This window comes from Pleurodeles waltl, chromosome 5 (assembly GCF_031143425.1).
Source record: "Pleurodeles waltl isolate 20211129_DDA chromosome 5, aPleWal1.hap1.20221129, whole genome shotgun sequence".
NCBI classification, from domain to species: Eukaryota; Metazoa; Chordata; class Amphibia; order Caudata; family Salamandridae; genus Pleurodeles; species Pleurodeles waltl.
The window spans coordinates 67,869,751-67,893,595 of record NC_090444.1 but is presented as its reverse complement, the minus strand read 5'-3'; the positions used below and the strand labels follow the sequence as shown (position 1 = coordinate 67,893,595).

Genomic DNA, 23,845 nt, shown 5'->3' with positions numbered 1-23,845 from the left:
TTTTTTTAACAAAGCTTCAAGTGCAATTTGATTATTTTCTCCTTCATTTTGTTCCTGTGCCTTGCCCCTTCTCTTTGTCTAAACTTCTCTGGATAGAGTTACCTCCAGATCTGGATAAAAGAAACAGAGGAGGCAAAAGATAATAGAAGGATCAAAAGATAAAGATAATAGTATAGTGAGAGCTAAAACAGTAGAAGGGAGGCAGTGATAGAGCTGAGGGATTAAAGTAGCCGAGGCAGGGAAAGACAAGGTAAACAGAACGAAAGATAGAGGGAGGTAGGTAGGTAAAGTCAGAAAGAGAGTCAAGCCGAAAAATTAAATGCAGATTAAAGAAGGGTGGTGAGTGAGAGCTTAAAAAAAAAGGTAGAAAATTAGAGCGTGTAGTATAGAAAGATGCAAGGGCAGGAGACTGGCGAGGTAGAGTGGGGAAAAATGAGAAGTGAGGCATAGGAAGTCAGGTCAAGAAAAGAGTACTGAGGTAGCGAGAAAGGTAAGGAGAGAAGAGTTAAAGGCAAAAAAAGATGAAATATTTAGAGAAGAGAGGTGAAGTTGACAGAAGAACGAAAATGAACTTGATAACGTGGTAAAGGAATATGGTGAGGTAGAGACATAAGTGAGGTAGAGATGTATTCAGAGGGGTAGAGAATTTAAGCTGAAAGAGAAACGTGTAGAGAGAGGAGCTAATGATAGAGAGAGGAAAAGAAAGAAGTAGTGAGAAAGGACTAAGGAATGAACTAAAGGGAATAGAAGTTAAAAAGGGGAAGGCGGTGGATGAAAGGTGAGTTAAAATGAATGTTTAGGTATGGAGAGAGAGATGAGGTAAAGAGAGGATGTAGTGAGAGATGCGAGGTCAGGGGATAATATTAAGATATAGAGAGGTGAAGTAGAGTGTGGTGAAGCGGAGTGTGGTGAAGTGGAGGGGTGAGAAAGATGGATATACTGAGAGGTATACTAGTGAAATGAGGGGAGGAGGAGGAGGAGGAAGGGGTAGTAGATCGATAGAACAGGAGGAGCCATGTTGAGATCGAAAGAAAACAAGTTACCTACCTCCGGTAATGATCTTTCAGATGGATACTATATCTAACCGCAGATTCATCTTCTTTAGAATATCCACCATGTGTTAAACTGGATCCAGACATTCTCAGACATGCTACTGTGCTCCAGTAGCCTCTGCTTTGCCTCATTCTACACTGGAAGTCACGGAGGGAAGCAGCATTGAAGTGATACCCTTGCACAAAAGTCAGTTTCTTGCATGACTCTTTCTGTGCGTTTGGAAGGAGAGCACAAACCAATTGCTGGGACCAAAGTGCAGATCTCTAATGTGGGACTTTTTAGATGATAAAAAGAGAGCACTCAACAAAACGACGAAGAAGTAGGGCAGTGAGGAATCTAAGTATCCACCAGAAAGAGGAGCCCAAAAGGTGAGTAAACTGTTCTTCCGATGGATGCTTCTAACCACAGATGCCTCAGCTGTAGAATAGATACCAAAGCAGTACCTCCCAAACTGGAAGGTCTGTGGAGTGAGCCCAGGCTGAAACATCCTGGAGTACAGTCAAGGCAATAGTGCTATGTGAACGTGCGCACTGATGACAGTGCTGCAGCTTGACAGATGTCAAGGAGAGGCACGTGCCAACGCACTGGAGGGAGCCTGGACCCTGCTTGAATGGGCCCTCAGTCCTTCAGAGGCATGTCCTAATGCAAAGGACTAATCACCTTGATATAATAGTTTCGGTGTTGCCTTACCTTTCTTTAGTCCAGAGAACACATCAAAAAGTTGTTTGTCCAGCCAACGGCCCTTGCTGTGATCGATGTGAAAGCGCAAAACTCTTTTCGGGGTCGAGCAGATTGAGTCTCTACTTCTCGTTCAAGAGGTGGGGGGCAAAGAACATAAAGAGAGTGATGGATTGTCCAGCATGAAAAGGACACGTGCTTTTTTGGCAAGAAGCCTGTCTGAGCACTCAGCACCAGTTTGTCTAGAAAAAGGGTGTTTTAGGGTGGCTCTACCAAAGGAGCCTGGAGTTTGCTCAAGCCACAAGCCGAAGTGACTGCAATGAGGGTGACAGTTTTGGGAGTCAGAAGATGCAACAAGCTGCTGTGCACTGGTTTAAAGGTGGCACACAAACATCAGGACCAAATAAAGGGTGTCATGTGTGTCAAACCTCAGAAAAATAATTTCACAGCAGGTGATTTAAACAATGATGGTTGGTTCAGCAAACACAAAAGGCCAACAAATACTGCGAATTGACACCCAGCATGCCCCTGATTAGTTCAGAGTGTGACTTTATCCACAGGTGCTCCTCCTTCCAGGACTTAGCTGCTACGAGAACCATTGCAACCTTATGCAGAGAGATCCATTATTCTAAATAGGAACCAAGCATGCTCCAAATGCAATGAAATGACAAAAGTTCAAGTGTCCATTTAAAAGTCCTCGATTATTTTCTCTCACATTTTAAATAAAGCAAGCACTAACAGCCAACGGGTTTCATTCATTCAGACAATATGGAACTTCTTTAGGGTAGAAAACCAAGTGTAATTTTCAAACTGCAATCAGTTATCCCCTATGCAGTTTTACTTTCACAACAGTACTGGTGAGCAGTCACATGATGACACCTTACCACGGGCGTGATGTCAGTTACATCTTTGATAATAGGACTATTATGATTTGTTTAGTATGTGAGGAAAAAATTAAGGAGGAATTTTAAATGGACTCTGGAACTTTGGTCACTTCATTGCATTTGGAGTGTGCTTGCTTCCAATTGGGATTAGTATGCCAACAAATAACCTTTACCAGTGTTCACTGCAAGGCTTTGCTGGTCCAAAGACCAAACAAATAATTAAGTATCCAACAGTTTGACTTGTAAGGAGTCAGTGTTGCACACTCCACAACACGCCACAATATTTTTTCAGAGCCCAGCGTAAATGGACCTTGAAGAGGGACATCTGGCCTGTTATTCTGCGCAGCCAAGTGGCTTTTTATAAGCCTATCCGAGCACTTCAATCAGCAAATCTATCGCCATCTAGCACTAAAAAATTATAAAAGACGGAATGAGTGGTCGCTCACTTTCTCATTTAGCTGCCATGCATTGGAATTCTCTGCTTATTGATCTTCTCCTGACTTCAGACCTCCTTATGTTTCAGAAGAGGTTGAAGGCTTGGTTATTCCCTTATACTTGATGGTTAGACATGCTGCAATGTAGCCGTTGATCTAGCGCTGTGAAATCCCTTTGGGGATGATTGTTGCACTTCATAAGGAATGTAAATAAATACATAAATAAATAAGGAGAACATCCACAACCACATTTAGTAGATTAAATGTATTTAACTGTCTCGGTTTCATCTCCACACACACAGGTGCAAATCGAGCAGGTTTGGGTGCAGAACGCTGCCCTGCTGCAGGGATAGAAGAGTATTCTACAGCAGTACCCTGACTGGGGGACTGATACTCATTCCTTGGGAGTTCAGGGTCCGACACTTTCCTAGACTAATCTGAGGTCACAAGGATGACTCTGGCTTGGTTGTAGAAGATCTTCCTCAAAACTTATGGCCCTGTCCTCCAATCTAGGCGGAATGTGTCTCCTAAAGGCAGCTTTCTTGGAAACTCCAACAGGCAAAGTTTTTGAAATTTTTGACATTGCGCATCCTCAACAGTGGCAAAAGGTTCCAGCCAGGGATCGCCCCAGTGGAAGATGCCCTGTGCCAAATCTGGGTAAAACCGCCATTAGTGATCTATCAGGTGTTGCTGGCTGAGCTTGCGTAATCCTGCGTTTAAAGATCCTGCCAGGTGGTTAACAATCAGAGAGAAGCACTAACATCCCAGCCAGAGGAGAACGATCTCTGGGCATAGGACCCCTCTCTGCAACTCCTTGTTGCAATATCATATGGTGGTGGTGTTTTCGGTGAGAATCACCAGCCTACCTTTGATGAGCCTTCAATTCCAGGCAAATCGCCAGCAATAGATTGATATCAAGCGGAGATTCTGCCAGAGACCAGAGTCATGTGATCTACACCTCCCCAATCCAGCAGTGATGCATTTGTCACAACCGTTAGCTCTGGGTGGGGAAGAGAGAGGGTTCTGTTGCTGGTCCAACTGAGGATCAGCAGATCTCTTGCAGTCTCATCCTAAACTTTGACAGAAGCCAACAGGTTTTCTTGGTGCTTGGCCACTGAGAGCTTGTCACCTGGCATAGTCGATGAGCAGGATGCAAGAGGCCAATAGAGCAAGATGCCTCAGAACTGCCCTCATCAAGACCCAGGACAAAGGCACGAAACATCAATGTTACAGCCCCAATGTCCTGGACTGCTTGTGATAAATAAAAGGTCCTGCATTGCACCGTATCCATTAGACCTCCTGTGCCCGAAGCCTCTGTGAAGGAGTCTGGTGTGACTTTGGCATGTTGACGGAGAACCTCAATGATGTCAGGCGATTTAAAGTTGTCTGATCATGGCGAGCCCACCTTTAACGGCAAGTCAAAAATGTTGGGAAATGCTGGTGTCCCCAAACTCTAAAGATTGTCAGCGACCACCGCCATCACTTTTGAGAGCACCCAAAGGGCGCTGATGAGGCTGGAGAGGAGCACAGCAAACTGTAAATTTTCCTGGCTGACCTTGAACCTCAGGCAATGTCTGTGAGACTGCAACAAGGGAATATGAAATTAAGACTTCTACAGGTCCAAGGCTCCCATTCAGTTGCTCATATCCAGGGAAGTCTGAACCTGGGCCAGCATTAGCATTTTGAATCTGTACTTCCACAGGAAGCCATTTAGAGGGCAAAGATCTAAAACAGGACTGAGGCCTCCATCCTTTGCAGGAGTAACAACCCAGTCCCTATCTCCGAGACCGGAAACCTCTTTATGGCTCCTTTGGAAACAAGAGCACGCATCTCTTGCAGCACGATGGAAAGATGCTCCTCTAAAAGTCGTTCTGCTGTGGGAGGAACCTGTGGTGGGTCGGAAAAGAATGGAAGGGCACAGCCCCCTGAACGACCTGGAGGACCCATCTGCGACTATGGGAGACTGTGTTAGGTCCTGCCTCCCACAGGGTAAGCATGCGCAGCCGAAGTGGCTTGGCACTGATGCCGCAGGGGACTGGGAGGATCAGAGCTTTTGGTGATCAGTACGTCGTCTGCCTGATCCCCGGCCACAAAAGGCTTGGGGTGTCTGCAACAGGAGTGGAGGAGCCAGGTGCTATCTGCATGCCAACCCCCTTGCGCAGTTACGGAAAGGCCAAAAATTGGAGTGGTGAAGATGCCAAAAGAAAGTACTGTGGCCCAGCTCTCCTAAAAACGTTTTAAGGCACAGTACGCTTTTTCGCCAAACAAGCGGGATCCATCAAAAGGCATATCCACAAGGGATGCCTGCACATCTCCTGAAAACCCAGTGGATAACATCTAAATATGTTGATAGAGCACCATATTAGTGGTTCATATGTAAACTTTCACCAACATAATGCAGAGTTGAATCATCCCCATCAAATTTACTGTACTCTCCGGGAGGTAAAGTTTGGTTTGTATTGGACTCAAAGGTGATGGAGCCTCCCAGGATGGCTCTTCGATAGTGGCTGTATATTTTCAGAATCAGGTTGATCCGAAACTGGTCGTGTTTAAGTTGATTTGGAGCCAAATGATTTACACCACGAAAAGGATCGGTCACAGGACTGGCCTTGAAAGCATGAGTGGGTTTGCACTCTCGATTTGGAGCAGGGGAGGGACTTAAACATGGTCTGTGAATTCTTTTGATGCTCTGCAATGTACAGCTTTGCTTCAAGGAACCTGACTGGATTTGGGTGCAGGAGGGCAGACTCATCACATGACTTGAAATTGAGCACAGACATCAAAGGCACACCACATGCAGGTTCATTACTGACATCTGTTTCTGACAGTCACTGCAACATTTGAGCTCTGTAGTTTTAGGAGGGGACATTGTTACTTTGTACGTGAGATTCAAATTTGAAAAATCTGTTGAAAACCAATGAGCTCCATATCTATGTTTGAAAGCACGGAAAGAAGGAAATTAAGTTGGCATACAAGGGTGGTGCTTACATGCGGCCCCTCTCCGTCACTTCCAGGACGGGACGAAGTCAACATGACGCTGCATGGCGCCATCCGGTGGCAAGAAGGGGCACTGTTGGGAAAATTTTGAATCCCTTCTGGTGTCTAGGAATATTCTACCAGTAAGGAATCTGTGGTTAGAAGTATCTGTCAGTACAGGTAAAGAGAGGGGTTGAGAAGTGCAGATGTAAGAGTGATAGAGAAAACAAGCTTAGGTGAGGTTGTGATAAACAAGACAGTGTTTGGACAGAAGTGCCTTGAAAGAAAGGTAAAGGCGCCGTAGAGAAGAGACTGGGGAGGGTACAAGTGGTGATGTTAAGAAAGGAGAGATATGGGTGAAGACAGAGGTGAAGGATGGTGATAGAGGTAGTCAGGGGGAGCTAAAGTAGCAGAGGTAGAGGAAAGTGAGGGGGAATCTATCGGCATCTAGTGTCTGGAGCTTGCCAAAAATACAGAGAGATATAACAGCTATTGAAAACCCTGCTTTAAATGTCAAACATTTTAAACCTGCCTTATGGAAAGCTTCAAGGGGTGCTTTTATCAAAGGAGCTAATACAATTTTAAATCAACAACCAAGGTCTTGTGTGGAGGGTGTAATCTATTTCTTGTATGGCATGTCCAAGATGTGATTTTAAAAAATGCAATGCTTCATTCAAAATCTTGGTTTTCATTTGCAAGTGTGACACCATTTCTACTTCAAGATCTCTTGTGCAACTTTCCATTTCTAGCGCTTTATTGGCATTTCTTAACCCTGGCTACAGGAATTGACTTCTTCATTGCTTGAGAAAGGATATTCTTGCCTTTAGTCTTTATGGTTATCTAGACCCTGCTGGAATCAACTCACACTTTTTTTTGATTATCCTTACTGGTGAGCTTCCCTTTCCACCCAATAGGATATTTCTTGCAACTGTCAATGATTTCAATGTCAAAGTTGCCCTTTTGCTCTTGGAAGTGTGATCCACTCGACTGCCAATGCTTTTCGTCCTGAAGCATTGTAGTCTTGTGATCCTGCACTGTCAACAACATTTTTTGTGAGAGATTTTTGAGAACTTCGAAACAGCTTGAAGTAGATTCCTCGACATAAGACTGCCACCCAAGCTCTCTTCACCACGGAAGCCCAAAGATGATACGCTATCCTGCTACGCTTGTACCATGGCATGATGCGGCAATGTTATGTCACAGATTATTTTTTTTTTTTTAGCTCTGTACGCCAGACAGTCAGCACAAACCTTGATCTGATAGTAGTAGAGTAAGCAATGATTAAATACCTCGGCGCAACATTTTTTAAAGCTAATTTTCAATGGCAGTTTGTGCAAAGTTTAACTATTTGTTTCACTCAATTTTAAACTGAGACCTCCTATGATCAATTATCAGTTTACAAAATGCTGATATGTTTGATGCTGTTCTGCTGATCAAAAGAATCTGTGTTGTGTTTAATTTTGACAGTAATCTTCAGTAACTAATGCCCCGTTTGAATCCTCCAGCTTTCGATCGATGACCGAGAACTCCACTCAAAATTTCCAAACCCAGTGGAGGAACAAATAACCTACAGAAGAAAATGTGGGTTTATTCTGAAGTCACAAAGAGTCATACCTCTTTATGAGATAGATCCACTTGCCTCTTCACCATTCAGATTTTTCATATGGCTGTCTCTACTGGACTTCTGGATAATGAATTGCACAAACCGAAAAACCCATTCCCATTATGTATAGACATCTCCTAACAGGTTTGCCGACTAAACCTGTGACGTAACCAGCCAGATCAAGTTTTTCTTCAAATAAGGACAACACAATACTTCCAAGACAAACGGGGGTTTGTACAGCCCCACTAAAGCCTGCAATAATCATTTCTTCCAACTTTGCAGAAAAATATCATTAAAAAATAAATCTACGAACCGAAACATTTTTTATAAATCCAAACATGCACTAAATTGTCATTGTAATATTAACCAAGCCTTTAAGTCTTTTCAAGGTGGCACTCAACAGCAAAATAAGAAAAAGCATGTCAAATGATTCTTTTTCTGATAGAATTTACATAAACAATTGGGGAAACCAGTTAAATAGATTTGACAACGCATTACTGAGATTTTCAATGCTTAAACATTCACCTCCAACAAAATACATTCTTACCAAATGTCCATTCCTTACAACTCCACATACATTACATCCCCAAGAATGTCTAGCCTTGAGGGAGCGAGGTGGTGACCAAGGTGTGGGGACGAAAAGGCTAAAGGCATGAGTCAATCGTATGGACCCTTCATCCATATCAACTGCAACTTAGTAAACTGCTCCAAAAAAAAAAAAAGGTAACCAGGCAACAGAGTAGCAGCATCACTGTTCTCAACCCACTATTCTCTTTTGCTGCTTCTGAAAAGGCGAAACTTGCTTGTCTCCTCATAAAATGCAACGCCATGTAGTCACAATTTGTGTTTAATCATAAATATCTTCTCCGTTTAGCATAAGCTGAGCGACTCGCGAAGATACATTCTGCTATTCACGTTCTTTCGCCATTTCTGCTGAATCAGCAGAAGTCGACACCTTGTGAGTAAGATGCGTCTTATCAATTGCCTCTTCTTTTTAAACAGCACCACTCCCACAATGGGTCTATCCAGATCACAGCCGCAATGAGTCTGCCTTAAGAACCCTTGCCAGTGCACGCACTCATCTGACCGGGAACATATTGATAAGGTCTCGTACTCACCTCTCACCATGGCTAACATCTGGGCCAAAATGTCCTTCAGCATTCTTTTCACTCACTCTGTCCTCTGTGAGAGGACCATCTTAACTGCCTGGGGTCACTCTGCAAGTGTAGGAACAGTCTTTTGTACTTTTGATGTTGACTATGCTGTACCTTAGGGAGTAATGCAGATTAGGAAAGAGAGCTCACTCCAGGTGACACTGGGCCTTACGTGTCGCAGCATGAATGTCCCAATATCCTATGCGGAGTGATTGCATTCCTTCGCTCATCTGCCTCACTACATATCCCCAACGCCTTGTGCTGCACTGTCCGCAATCACAGCTGAACCTTGGCAGTGCTCCATGATTCCCACTCACTCCACCGATCTCATCATCCAACGGGCTTGGACAGCCAACCTATCCTTTCAGCAGGAGCTAGGGGCCAGTCCCTCATGGAATACAGCACTCATATTTTACTAACTTCAAGAAAGTCTGCAGTGAAGGGGTAGTAACAGCAGCTTAAGAGGAAGGAAGAGAGGAACTGAAAGCGGAGTACCAGGTGTAATCTCAAGAAATAACACTGGGAACAACTACAGGGTGACCGACAACCCTATTCCACTTTCTTTCATGTCCACGGACAGTCTGTTTAAGCACTATTATGTGCAGAGAGACTCATTGGGTACCCTAAAACTTAATTTGACTCAAACCTGTGTGGTACGTCCTCTCTCTAGCCAGCTTGAAACATCATCTAGTGCTAACAAGTTAAAGAAGCTCTTAACCTTTAGCTTCCACAATCCCTCAACTTCAGTTACAAAGAGATGCAGATCTCTCAAATTGATTTTTAAGGCTCAAGTTTTCAATACCCTTCAGCGTACATCACACCGCCAAAGAAATTCTACTAGTTTAGATGTGGTTCCATTGAACTAAGTATGCACTTAAGTACCCACTTAGGGAAACCATCTCACATACCACTAATGCTCCATACTCTCGCAAAGCCACTATAACCTGTCAATATTCTGATAAATGTTCCACTTCAAACACAAGCTCTACAGAAAGCGTGCAATGCTGGATTAACTGAACACAACTTTAAAGTCCATTATAGCAATTACAATACAGTGGGAGAATGACTAACATTAAGATTTCCAAAGAGACACATTTAAAAAGGAAATCCCATACTGCATTACAGTGTATTCATGCCATTTTACTGTGTTGGTGACAGAAATCGGTCAATCAATCTCAGGATAGCAATTTTAAAGATACTTGACACATCCAATTAGACTTACTGGTAATGCACCATGGACTTCAAATATGGCAACCAAAAACGCCTACCTTATGGACAGATTCCAGAAGCATGCGGTCAAAGATTAGGTCACCTTTGGATTCAGAGTGCCACATTCGTTTCATTGGCTCACGGTTGAGGTACTGTTTGAAAGTTGTCTACAAAAGAGAAATGGAAAAAGATTGTCGTAGTCTTAGATTACAAGTAGCTTCTTAGAATTCTTCAGCACTTGCACATCTCCATTTAGGAGCGGGGTGTGGAACTGGAACACATTTTAAAAGGCAACTTTATGTAAAAAAAAAAAAAAAAGAAAAAAAAAAGAACACACCTTTAATTCACTCCATCTCAAAAAAAGCATTAGTGAGGCATGCTGCCAGCCATCCACTGTACTGAATAATAATTTGATATATAGTCACTGAAAAAAACAAAGGTTATACTGATGTTATAGTTAGGAAAAAGAATTGAAAACAAAACCCTAGAAATTCACTAAAAAATAAGTTTACTGGGACTTTATATTTAGGTCCAGATAATACACACATAAAACCCTAGAAATTCAGGTGTAATATTGAGTTATTTCAAGTAACTATCACTTGTGTCCTAAGGTAACTATAACTGCTTAATTTCTATGTTGTTGTTGTGTGTGTAAAATCTGAATCTAGCTATAACATCCCTGTAACATTTTTTTTTAGTGAATTTCTAAATTTGTTTAATTTTATTTCATAAATATAACGTCCTTGTAACCTTTGTTTTTTCAGAGAATTTCTAGGTTTTTGTTTAATGTTAAGTAAGATGCCCATCTCAATGCATGGTGGGGAAGGGCTGAACGCAGGGCATTGAGCTGCCCCCACCCTAGCCTGCTGCTCCTACCCCCTCTCCTCCTTGCCATCCATTGTCACATGTACAGGCTCCTGCTCCCTCATGACAGGCCTCTGTGGCCGTTGTTCTACCACTGCCCTTCCCGCCTGCCCTGAAGAGTTAGCTTGCTGCCCCATCCACCTCCTCCTGACCCTCTGTGGTCCGAGTCCATGCACCAGCCCCTTCCCTCCTGCCCTACATGGTCCGGTGTGCTGCCACTGCCCTCTCCCTCCTGCCCGACATAGACCGTTACGCTGTAACGTTCCCTCCAGTCTGTCCAGAATGGTCACCTTGTTGCCCTTGCCTCTTCCCCTCTGCTGTCCATGCGCACGGCCTTGTCCCATTCCTATTGCTTTCCGTGGTTAGTTGTGCTGCACTGCTGTCCCGCTTGCCCTGTGGGGTGTATTGTGCTGCGGCAACACCTGATGCCGGGTATGTGTGTATCATATTTGCGAGCACTTGCACTTGGTAAGAGGGAGATTTTGAAGAAAATAAATAAATAGAGGAATTGATTTTTCCATTGACTTACAATGAAAAAGAGGATATTTTAGGCAGGAGGCAGATAGAATAAAGCCCTTTTGGGCTTAAAAACATCGGGAGTCTCCTGCCTGAAAAAATTAGGTCTGTTGGCTTGTATGGCTGAACTTCCACTGCCTCTTCCTTCTGCCCTCAAGGGTTTATTATATTGCCACAGCCTCTTTTTCCATGGTCTGTTGTGTTGCACTGCCATCCTGCATGCCCTGTGTGGTGTATAGTGCTGCTGCAACACCTTACGCCTGTCCTGTAAAGTCAGTTTGGTGCCCCTGTTATCTGACTATGTCCCTACCCCATTCCTCCTGCCCTCCGTGATCCAATGTACCATAATTGCCAACACTTTGAACTTGGTGAGCGGGACATTTTTAAAAAAGAAAAGCTGAGGAATTGATTTTTCAATTGACTCGCATTGAAAAAGAGAATATTTTAGGCAGGAGGCAGATAGAATAAAGCCCTTTTGGGCTTAAAAACATCGGGTGTTTCCTGCCTGAATTGGGTCGGTTGGCTTGTATGGTTGTACTTGCCTGCTCTCAATGATCTGTTATATTGCAACAGCCTCTCTTGCCTTTCCTGCATTGTTGGTTTGTTGACTTGCCCCATTTTCCCCTGCCCTCCATGGTCCACTGTGCTGCCACTGCCCCTACCGCCTAATCAGTGTGGTCAAGTTGTTGCCTCTTCACCCCTCCTCCCTGCCCTCAATTATCTGAGTCCATGCCCCCTTAACCTCTGCCTCCCCAATGCATCCTAATGCACAATTAGATTGCTAACATTGTATATTTATTACGAAAGTGTGGCATGCCTGATGTCATCTTGATGTAACCAAATCTGTAATACCTAAAGCATTTCCTTAAGAAATTATAAAAATGAGAGGGTGTTATTCCCATATCAATTATGGCTAGTGTTGCTACCCCCCCCCCCCCCAAAAAAAAAAAAAAAAAACAAAGACATATTTTCTGCGTTTTCAAGTAGTGACAAAGAAATTTAAAATTATTTGCTATCTTTATGTTTTTTATCCTGCTGAACGCTTCATTATTTGTTACACTCAGGGGAGAGGATGTGGCGCTACTGCCAGAGCTGCAGACTTTGCAACTGGGGAACCAGTGTTGCCTCCCCCGCAGCCCCAGGGACCACCACCTCCCGGGGCTTTTGGCAATATTACTGCCCATTCCCCCCTCCCCCGCAGCTCTGGAGACCACCACCTCCCTGGGGCTATCACGCTGGAGTGGGGCAGCACGACCCCCCTCGAGGAGCCACTGATGGCCCTGGGGACCGCCACCCCCCAGGGCCTGCTCCTGCTATGTCCCAGGGTGCCTACCAGTGGGAAATAGCTGTTTGCTGTGGCTTGCCTGCAGATTTGACAGCTGCAGGCAAGTCACAGGAAACACTCCACTTTCTGGCAGCGGGAACTGTCAAACAGGTCCCACTGTCACAAAGCGTAGTTTTCATATCTGTGTGCAGGGAACAATGATGAAAGCTTTCCTCCAGCAACCACGGAGCTGCTACTTAAAGCAGCTCCTTGGTTGCTGGATCAATGGCACCACGGAGGAGGCCTTGAGGTCCCCGTGGCCCAGACAGCCCGTAGAGGGCATATAATTAAAAAAAAAAAAAAAAAAAGATCATCAGGGACCACGGGGGAGGCCTTCAGGCTCTCCCCCTGCGGTCCCAGATAGCCCATTAAGGGCCCAAAACAAATATTTTTTAAAAATCTCAATAGCTCAATTGTCACAGACCTTCTCACTGAGCGATAAGGGTTTGAGTCCAGGTGCATCCCTAGTCATTTCCCTCCTTTATTTTTTCTTCTTTTAAATTGAAATGTTTAAGGCTCATACTGAGATGTGATCTTACTCTTTTTAATTGACAAATTTATTTTTTTCCAATTTATGCAGAAATATCTCATTCTAAATATATCATCCATCAAAGCATAGAAAACTCTCTATCTCTCTCCCTTTAACTCTCTTTCTTTCAATCTTTCTCCCATTCACACATCCACTCAGACCCTTGCGCAGCCACTCTCAGACCCACTCATACACTCACGAACCTACTCACACACCCACTCAGACTCTCACACACCCACCCACTGATACCCTGATGCACCCACTCACAGACCTGCGTAGACACTGATGCACCCAATAAGACACTGATGCATGCACACTCACACCACAACACTTTCATAGTTACTCTCATCCTGAGATACACCCTCCTACACCAATACTCACACCAAGAGAGACAGGCTGCAGTCAACTCCAGCCGTGCATGGCCAAATGGCTGTGCGCAGTGTGGGGTTGGGAGGTTAGGGGGGTTAGCTGCAAGGTCTGGCTGCAGGACAGGCCATGCGGGCAATCCCTGCTACGCACGAGCGAAGGCTGTGCATGGTTGGGTGCTTATAGGGGGTTGGCCCTGTGGCCAACCACTGCCGCGCACGGCTGTGCGCGGGGGTGGTTGGATTAACGTGTAGTAATGAAAATTACTATATGTTTAAAAAAAAAAACATAGCACTTCACTGAAAAAAAAAACAAAAAAACGAAGGTTACAGGGACGTTATAGTTAGGAAATAGAATTTTAAAAAAACATAGAAGTTCACTTAAAAAACCTAAGGTTACAGGGAAGTTATAGTTAGGTTCACATTTTAAATGTACAAAACCAGAGCAATTCACCAGTTATAGTCATCTCAAGTAACCATAACTCGTGCCCTTAAGTAACGATAACTCGAGCCCTCACCATGCACTGCTAATCACCCCACAAATTACGGCACTCATGACATCTTTGATAACATTATTGATAATATCGCTGTAATATTTGCAGTAACATTTTTGACAAAAAACTGCATAGCAGGGCGTGAGTTATAGTTTCTTGAAATAACTAACTGGGGAATTTCTATGGTTTTGTACATATAAAATGCGAGCCTAACTATAGCTTCCCTGTAACCTTTGGCTTTTTAAAGTGACTATGTATGCATTTGTATAATATATATATATATATATATATATATACACACACACACACACAACTACAGAGCGGCGCTAGAGAGCAATTCCCTTGATTTATGAACGTTAATAGCTTTGCACCCGTTTGACGAATCACCACAAAACTTTGCAGTTTGCAGACCTATAGCTTTTTCCACACTGGTGGATGATGCAAAATTTCGCCATGATTTGTCAAAGGGGCGCAAAGAAAAATGCATTTTCCATACACTTTATACTTGCATGTAGTCCCCTAACCGCAAGTAGGATTTCCATTACATTTGGTAGGATTATAGATTATGGTATGTAGATGATCCTTTTTCTTAGTACAGGTAACTATAAAGTATTTTTCAAGTTATATGGCATTTAAACTTACTGATATCTCAGGCCGTGGTATTTCCACCAAATTTCACAGTATTTTGAGAAAGTACTGCAGTGCATAGAGATGACAAGGAATTTTGTGATTGGCTAATGATTGCCATTACATCAGTTGAAGAATGCCATGTTGGTTCTAGGTAGGGAAAATTATTTATAAGTTTCTATATACATTTTAAAATGTCACAGAGTACTATGGCATTTCCTAGGAAGTAACGCGGCACACACACACACACACACATATATATATATATATATATATATATATATATATATATATATGGAAAATGTCACTTACCCAGTGTACATCTGTTCGTGGCATGTAGTGCTGGTAATGTGTTCCTGCTATAACGAACCTGAGGTATTTTCTGTGAGCTGGATGGATGGGTATGTGGCAATACGCATCTTTGAGATCTAAAGCAGACATGTAATCTTGTTTTTGTAGTAGTGGAATGACATCCTGCAGAGTTACCATGTGAAAATGCTCTTGACAGAATGTATAGATTGAGAGGCCTGAGGTCTAAGATGGGCCTGAGGGTGCTGTCTTTTTTGGGCATGAGGAAGTATAGCGAGTATACACCTGTTCCTTGTTGAGAATGTGGAACCAATTCTATTGCTTGTTTTAATAATAGAGATTGTACCTCTTGTTGCAACAGAACGTTGTTTTCTGGGAACAATTTGTGGTATCGTGGTGGAATGTTTGGAGTGGTGGAGATTAATTCTAGGCAATAGCCATTGCAGATAATTGATAATACCCAATTGTCTGTGGTGATATTTTGCCAATGAGAGTGGAATTGCTGTAGTCTTCCCCCACAGGAGAAGAGTGGAGGGGTGGGAAGGAAGTCACTGCTTAGGTGGAGTAGTGGCTTGCTTTGTGGTTTGGAACTTGCCTCTGTTCCTGAAATATTGTCCTCTATAGGACCATCTAAATCCCCCTCTTTGATATTGGGTTTGTTGTCCCTGCTTTGTCAGGGAGGTAGAAGCATCAGAGGACTGTGGCTTAAAACGTACTCTAAACAGGGGTCTGTGGAAGGGGCCTCTATATGGTGTGGTATATAATGCCCCCATTGCTTTCGCAGTATCTGAGTCCTTTCTCAGTTTCTGAATAGTGGTGTCTACTTCTGGGCCGAATTGATGGTTTCTTGTCAAAAGGAATATTAACTATTGCCAGCAGCATCGAGGGCAGACCATATCTGGTTATTGCTTATAGCCTGTTCCTCCTCTACAACCTGTTGTGCTCTCTTTTGATGCTCCTTTGGGTGGTGCTGTATAAGATCTTGCATCTCGTCCCAATGGGCCCTGTCATGTCTGACTAGAAGTGCCTGAGAATTGGTAATTCTCCATTGGTTAGCCACTTGTGTGGCGACTCTTTTGCCAGCTGCATCAAATTTCCAACTTTCTTTATCAGGTGGAGGTGCGTCTCCTGATGACTGGCTGTTTGCTCTTTTCCTAGCTGCGCTGACTACCATTGAGTCGGGAGGAACTTGATGTGTGATATAGTCTTGGTCCGTAGGGGCAGGCTTATATTTTTTTGTCAATTCTAGGGGTGATGACTTTAGCTTTGACAGGCTCATTAAAAATGTCCTCAGCATGTTTAACCATTCCAGGCAACATTGGAAGACACTGGTACCTGGAGTGAGTGGAAGACAGTGTGTTAAATAGAAAGTCTTCCTCCGGGGGTTCAGAATGCATAAGCACTCCATGATAAGCTGCTGCCGTAGAGACTACTTGGGAGTAGGCAGTAGTGTCTTCTGGAGGAGAAGGTTTAGATGGGTAAAGGTCTGGTTAATTGTCTGGAATGGGATCAGGGTCATAGAGATCCCATGGGTCTAGTATACCTCCATGTGAATACAATGAGTGTGTTGGAGAAGGCAATGGTGCTGGACTATTGTGAGGTGAAAAAGAAAGTTGTGGAGAGTGAGGAGAAGTAGGGAGAGGTGCTGGTTTCTCCTTTTGTTTCTGGACCTCTGCTGGTGGTTGAGCAGAGTCTAACTCCTCTTGAAAAGCTAGCTTTCTTTTAGTCTTTAAAGGAGGTGCAGTGATGATTCATCCAGTCTCCTTATGTATATGGATTCTCGATTGTCTTTCATCCATAACTTCTAATATTGGCTCAATCTCAGTCTCTTCTTCAGAAGCTTTGTGAGATTCCTGCATGGGCTTTGAGATTTGCTTTAATTTTCTCAAAAGTCCCTGTTCCTCTGTGTATGAGGATTTTTTCGGCTCCGAAGTTTGGATCTTTTTCGGTCCTGAAAAAATAGTTGATTGTTTTGGTTCAGAAACAGTGTGTTGAATTTTCGACTCCGAGGAATGAGGTAGTTTACTGGAGTCTGAGGTGGAAGCTTTAACCGATTTACTCGACTCCGATGTGGATGGAGGCGTGGCCTTTTTCAGTGCAGACCGCCAAGGTTGGACTCCAACAGTCTTTTTTCGGGCCGAACCATGGCCTTCCGGCAGTGGTGTACCCAAAGCCTTCGGATGTTTTTTATGTAAGGGTGTAGGGGCAGACGTACTCACATACTGGCAAGCTGTGATGGGTCTATCATCTTCCGATTCTCGGTCGGAGTCAGTGTCTCGGATGGAGACTGCTGTATGCGCCTGCTCTTCTTCCATGACGTTGAGATGTTTGGTGCTTTTTGATGCCATTTCTAGTCTTCGGGCTCTGCGATCTCTCAAAACGATCGACAGGCTTCGCAGGGCGATATGAAGGTTCCGACAGTACTATAGGTTCAATGCTAGATGGGAAACGCGATCGAAACAATACTGACGAATAAACAGGTTTACTGGGGATTTCCGATTCAAAATCTCAGAGCGAGCAGAAACACGTCCGAACCCAACAGCGGAAAGAAAAAGATCTAACTATAGAGTCGATGCCCATGCGCACTGTAACCGAGAGGAGCAGTCACTCCATCCCGTGACTCAGAAAAGGCTTCTTAGAAGAAAAACAACTGTAACACTAGAAGTCGGAAGAGATATGCATAGCATGTGTATCTGCAGCTACACATGCCATCGAACATGTATATATATGTGTATGTATATATGTGTGTGTGTGTATATATACAGGGAGTGCAGAATTATTAGGCAAGTTGTATTTTTGAGGATTAATTTTATTATTGAACAACAACCATGTTCTCAATGAACCCAAAAAACTCATTAATATCAAAGCTGAATATTTTTGGAAGTAGTTTTTAGTTTGTTTTTAGTTTTAGCTATGTTAGGGGGATATCTGTGTGTGCAGGTGACTATTACTGTGCATAATTATTAGGCAACTTAACAAAAAAATATATATACCCATTTCAATTATTTATTATTACCAGTGAAACCAATATAACATCTCAACATTCACAAATATACATTTCTGACATTCAAAAACAAAACAAAAACGAATCAGTGACCAATATAGCCACCTTTCTTTGCAAGGACACTCAAAAGCCTGCCATCCATGGATTCTGTCAGTGTTTTGATCTGTTCACCATCAACATTGCGTGCAGCAGCAACCACAGCCTCCCAGACACTGTTCAGAGAGGTGTACTGTTTTCCCTCCTTGTAAATCTCACATTTGATGATGGACCACAGGTTCTCAATGGGGTTCAGATCAGGTAAACAAGGAGGCCATGTCATTAGATTTCCTTCTTTTATACCCTTTCTTGCCAGCCACGCTGTGGAGTACTTGGACGCGTGTGATGGAGCATTGTCCTGCATGAAAATCATGTTTTTCTTGAAGGATGCAGACTTCTTCCTGTACCACTGCTTGAAGAAGGTGTCTTCCAGGAACTGGCAGTAGGACTGGGAGTTGAGCTTGACTCCATCCTCAACCCGAAAAGGCCCCACAAGCTCATCTTTGATGATACCAGCCCAAACCAGTACTCCACCTCCACCTTGCTGGCGTCTGAGTCGGACTGGAGCTCTCTGCCCTTTACCAATCCAGCCACGGGCCCATCCATCTGGCCCATCAAGACTCGCTCTCATTTCATCAGTCCATAAAACCTTAGAAAAATCAGTCTTGAGATATTTCTTGGCCCAGTCTTGACGTTTCAGCTTGTGTGTCTTGTTCAGTGGTGGTCGTCTTTCAGCCTTTCTTACCTTGGCCATGTCTCTGAGTATTGCACACCTTGTGCTTTTGGGCACTCCAGTGATGTTGCAGCTCTGAAATATGGCCAAACTGGTGGCAAGTGGCATCGTGGCAGCTGCACGCTTGACTTTTCTCAGTTCATGGGCAGTTATTTTGCGCCTTGGTTTTTCCACACGCTTCTTGCGACCCTGTTGACTATTTTGAATGAAACGCTTGATTGTTCGATGATCACGCTTCAGAAGCTTTGCAATTTTAAGAGTGCTGCATCCCTCTGCAAGATATCTCACTATTTTTGACTTTTCTGAGCCTGTCAAGTCCTTCTTTTGACCCATTTTGCCAAAGGAAAGGAAGTTGCCTAATAATTATGCACACCTGATATAGGGTGTTGATGTCATTAGACCACACCCCTTCTCATTACAGAGATGCACATCACCTAATATGCTTAATTGGTAGTAGGCTTTCGAGCCTATACAGCTTGGAGTAAGACAACATGCATAAAGAGGATGATGTGGTCAAAATACTCATTTGCCTAATAATTCTGCACTCCCTGTATATATATATATATATATATGTTTTGTGTGTGTTGAACAATTAAAATTACACTCTAACACACATTTCACAAATACAGTGTACTACAGTGTATTTTCACTTATGTACATTTTTACTTAAAAAAAAAAAAAATTTACGTAGTAACTTACAAATATATTTTTAAATAATTTGTAAAAAGAAGAATACACCCTTTTGCAATATGGCCCTCATTATGACCCTGGTTGTCTACTGACTGAAGACCGCCATATTATGATTGTGACGGGTTGGCCTTTGCCAACCAGCCACATCTTCGCTGATACTGACAGGGCGGATGAGCATCTCCGACTCGGCGGTCCACAGAAGGCAGCCGGTGGTATTAGGAACCGCCTTTCTACCAGGGTTTCCGCTGTGGTAGCACTGCCACAAAAAACCTGGCGGAAAGGCTACCGGTGACAGGGAATTTCTTCCCTGTCACTGGCAGACGACACTATTCCCCGATCCCCCCCCCAGTAAGCACAATACCCCTCGACCCCCCCCCTTCCCGGAACAGCACCCCCCTCCAGGTACAGCGCCCCCTACCCTTCCTGCATAGATACACACAGACACCAACACACACGCCGCATACACTCATTCACTAACACTGACATACACGCATTCACTCACATGCATCCATACACGCATTCACTACAACTCATACTTGCATTCAAAACACTCATACTCGCATACACACACGCACTCACTTCTACATACATACACGCATACACACAACACCCACTCACACGCAACACTCCCCACCCCTCCCTCCCCGTCGGATGATCGACTTACCTGGATCGGGGAGGAGGTCGTCCAGCAGGGAACAGGCACTTCCACCTCCGGCAGCGCCCCGCCAAGCCATATTATTGCACATAATACAACAGGCGGAGTCCTTCTTGCGGTGTGGGGCCAGTGATAGAACCGCCCCAGCGCCTCCAGCCGCCAACACGACTACTGCTGGATTTCCGCCAATATGTGGCGGAAATCCAGGAGTACTCGTAATAAGGAGGGTGGAGGACCTCCAGCACTGGCGGTCTTCTGGCGCCCGTGGCTTTGGGGTTCTTGAAAAAAGACTGCCAAAATCATAATAAGGGCCTATAATTCAGAAGCATAATGTACTACCAGTGTATTTTTCAATTTTTTTTTACATTTTCCTGTAACTATAGCAGTTGCTTTGTAGGTACGAGCACAGTAGCGCGTTAACTTTTTAAAAAATATATAGAAAGATATAAATATTAATTGTTTTACCTACCTATTACCACTTTAGTAAAGTGGAATTAGGTAGGGAACAATAAAACATTCTACCTACCTATAGCTACGGACCTAACCCAGAACACAGCCAAAGTGTGATAAAAAGTACATGGCTGCGTTTTACTTTTATAAATGAAGCCACCAGCTCATCATATACCGCCTTTTAATAGGCATGTACCATGGTATACCGTAAAGTAACAGCTGTACCTTATACAACTAAGTGTATTATCACTTATAACTTTATTACTTCTTTACCAAATTAGACCTAATATCACAAATTACCCTTTCGACCCCATAATATATATTCCTGTCGAATTTTATCTACATCTTGTCGGCCACTTTCACATTACGTCTTCTTAAAATACACTCCACTGCACAACATACTACTCGACTCTATGGCACTCTTTTCGATGCTATTCTGCTCTGTGCCATTCCACTGTACACCACTCTATGGCACTGCACGCCACTCCAGTGTACACCACAAACTGTATGCTAGTCCACTCTACACCACTCCAATTTACCCTATTCAAGTGTACCTAATTCTAGTGTGTGCCATTTCATGCTATGCCACTATGCACCACTCCAGTGTACGTCACTCTACTCTACGCTATTCCACTTTAACACACAACTTCATACCACTCTGCTCTATACTATTAAAGTGCACACAATGTCACTTTATGCCACTCCACTGAACACCACACAATATTCCACTGTATGTTACTCCACTGCATTCCACAACACTACATGCTATTTCACTTTACACCACTTCATTGTAACTCCTCGCCACCCCACTGTACCCAACTGCACTCTACACCATTCCACTGTACAACACTCAAATCTACACTCTTTGCCATTACACTTTACGCTACACCACTGTTCGCTATTCTACTCTATGCCACGCCACTCAATGCCACTCCACTTTTCGGTAGTTCACTGTACACCACGAAACTATACGCTATTCCACTCCGTGCCACTCCACTCTCCGCTGGTCCATTCTATGCCACTCTTCGCCACTCCAGTCTATGCTATTTAACTCTACGTCACTTCACTGTACGCTATTCTACTCGACTGTACAGTATTACACTCTACACACTTTACTGTATGCCACTGCACTCTACACTATTCCTTGCTATACCACTTCATAACACTCTGCTCCACAGCACACGCTATTCCATTCCATACTATTCCACTCTATGCCACATTATGACCCTCCACTGTATGCTATTCCACTCTACGTCACACAACTGTATGGTTTTTCTCTTTAACCACTCCACTATTACACTGTACCCTGCTCCATTGTACATCACTCCAGTCTAAGGTATTCCATTGAATGTTACTACGCGATTCCACTGTACACCACTTCACTATACAATACTCCAGTCTACACTGTTGCACTGTACTCCACTACAGTTTCGGCCACTCGTGTACACCAGTCAACGCTATGGCACTCCATGTCACGCCATTCTATGCCACACATCTCTAAGTTATCACACTCTATGCTATTCAACGTTACACCACTTGACTCTGCGACACTCCACGCTATTAGATTCTATGTCACTTGCCACTACGCCACTGTACGTGCCTGCACTGTACGCTATTCCACTAAGTCACTCCACTTGTGCCATGCCATTTTGCGCAGCTCGACTGTACACTACTTCACTCTACGCCACTTGTCTAATGTATTCCACTCTACGACACTCCACCCTATGCTATTGTACTGAACGCCACTACAATTTACACCACTTCTCTGTACGCCAGTCAACTCTATGCCACTTCAATGTACGGTATTCCGCTCTATGCCACTGCATTGTATTCCACTCTATGCTCTCCACTCTATGCCATTCAAATTCACACAACTCCACTCTACTGGATTGTATGCCACTCCACACTATAGTATTCCACTCTAAGCTACTGGACTTTACAGCAATCCACTGTACACCCCCTCCACGCTTTTCCATTGTATGCCACTTCACTCTTCGCCAGTCAACATCATTCGACTCTACGCCACTGTACGTCACTCCAACGTGCAACACTCCAGTCTTCGCTGTTGTACTGTACGCCACTACAGTTTAAACCACTCGAGTATGCCAATCAACTCTATGTAACTCCACGTCATTCCACTGTATGACATTTGCACTCTGCGCCACCCCACTGTACACTACTCCAATCTATGCTACTCCACTAAAGGCCACTTGACGCTATTCGAGTCTACGTCACTCAAATATATGCCACTCCACGCCACTTGACTCTACGCCACTGTACACCCCTGCACTGTACATTATTCCACCCTAAGTCACTCCATGCTGCACCATGTAATTCTTGGCCACCTGACTGTACACCCCTCCAAAGTACTGACCTCAACTTCAGTTTACGCCACTTTTTCGTACGACAGTCACTCCATGCCTCACCACTGTATGCTATTCCACTGCACGCCACTCCACTGAACGCCATTCAAATTTATGTGACTCCACTCTATTGCACTGTATGCCACTCCACTGTACACTATTCCACTCTTTGCCATTCCACTTTACGGCAGTCCACTGTACGTCACTCCACGCTTTTTGATTGTACGCTACTTCACTCTATGCCAATCTACATCACTTGACTTTACTCTATTCCACTCTATGCCACTACCTTTTTACGACACTGCTATCAACTGTGCTCTATAACACGCCACTTAATGACACTCCACTGGACGAGTCTACGAAGCTGCACACGTCCAAGCCCAACAATAAGTGGCAAGAGTATGTATAGCATGTGAATCTACAGCACTACATGCCACAAACAGATGCTTACAGGGCAAATAACATTTTCAGTTTGTAGGATGTGTAGCGTTCAACACATGCTGTGCATAGACAGTAAAGCAGTCCTCCCAAAAGTGGTTTAGCCTGAGGATGTTGCAGAAGATTGTCAAAGTGTATAAAGGGCACCCTGGCTAGCATTAGTTTGATGACAGGCCAAGACATCCACATAATGTTTGGTAAATGTGTGGGGTTAACCACGTAACTGCTTTGCAGATGTCAGCTATGGTAGTATTTCTCAGCAAAGCTACTTTCCTACAGGTAAAGTGGTGTTTGGGAGGGATAGGAAAGAGTCTTTTTGCTTTAGCATAATAGATCTTTGTGCACTTTAGACATCAGTGTGCCACACCTGACTTATAATGAGAATGTCCTTTATGTGGTTTGGAGAAAGACACTAGAAGTTGTTGTGTTTTATGAAAGGGCTTTGTTTTGTCAATGT

The 23,845-nt window shown here is 43.8% G+C and overlaps 1 protein-coding gene across 1 annotated transcript in view; it reads right to left on the bottom strand.

Annotated features, from left to right (window-relative positions):
- Positions 1–23,845, bottom strand: part of GTF3C2 (general transcription factor IIIC subunit 2) — a 720,157-nt gene that overhangs the window by 72,108 nt on the left and 624,204 nt on the right. The window contains exon 18 of the mRNA XM_069236502.1: positions 10,051–10,158. Coding sequence (XP_069092603.1) covers positions 10,051–10,158 — 108 coding nt within the window. The remainder of the gene's footprint in view (positions 1–10,050; positions 10,159–23,845) is intronic.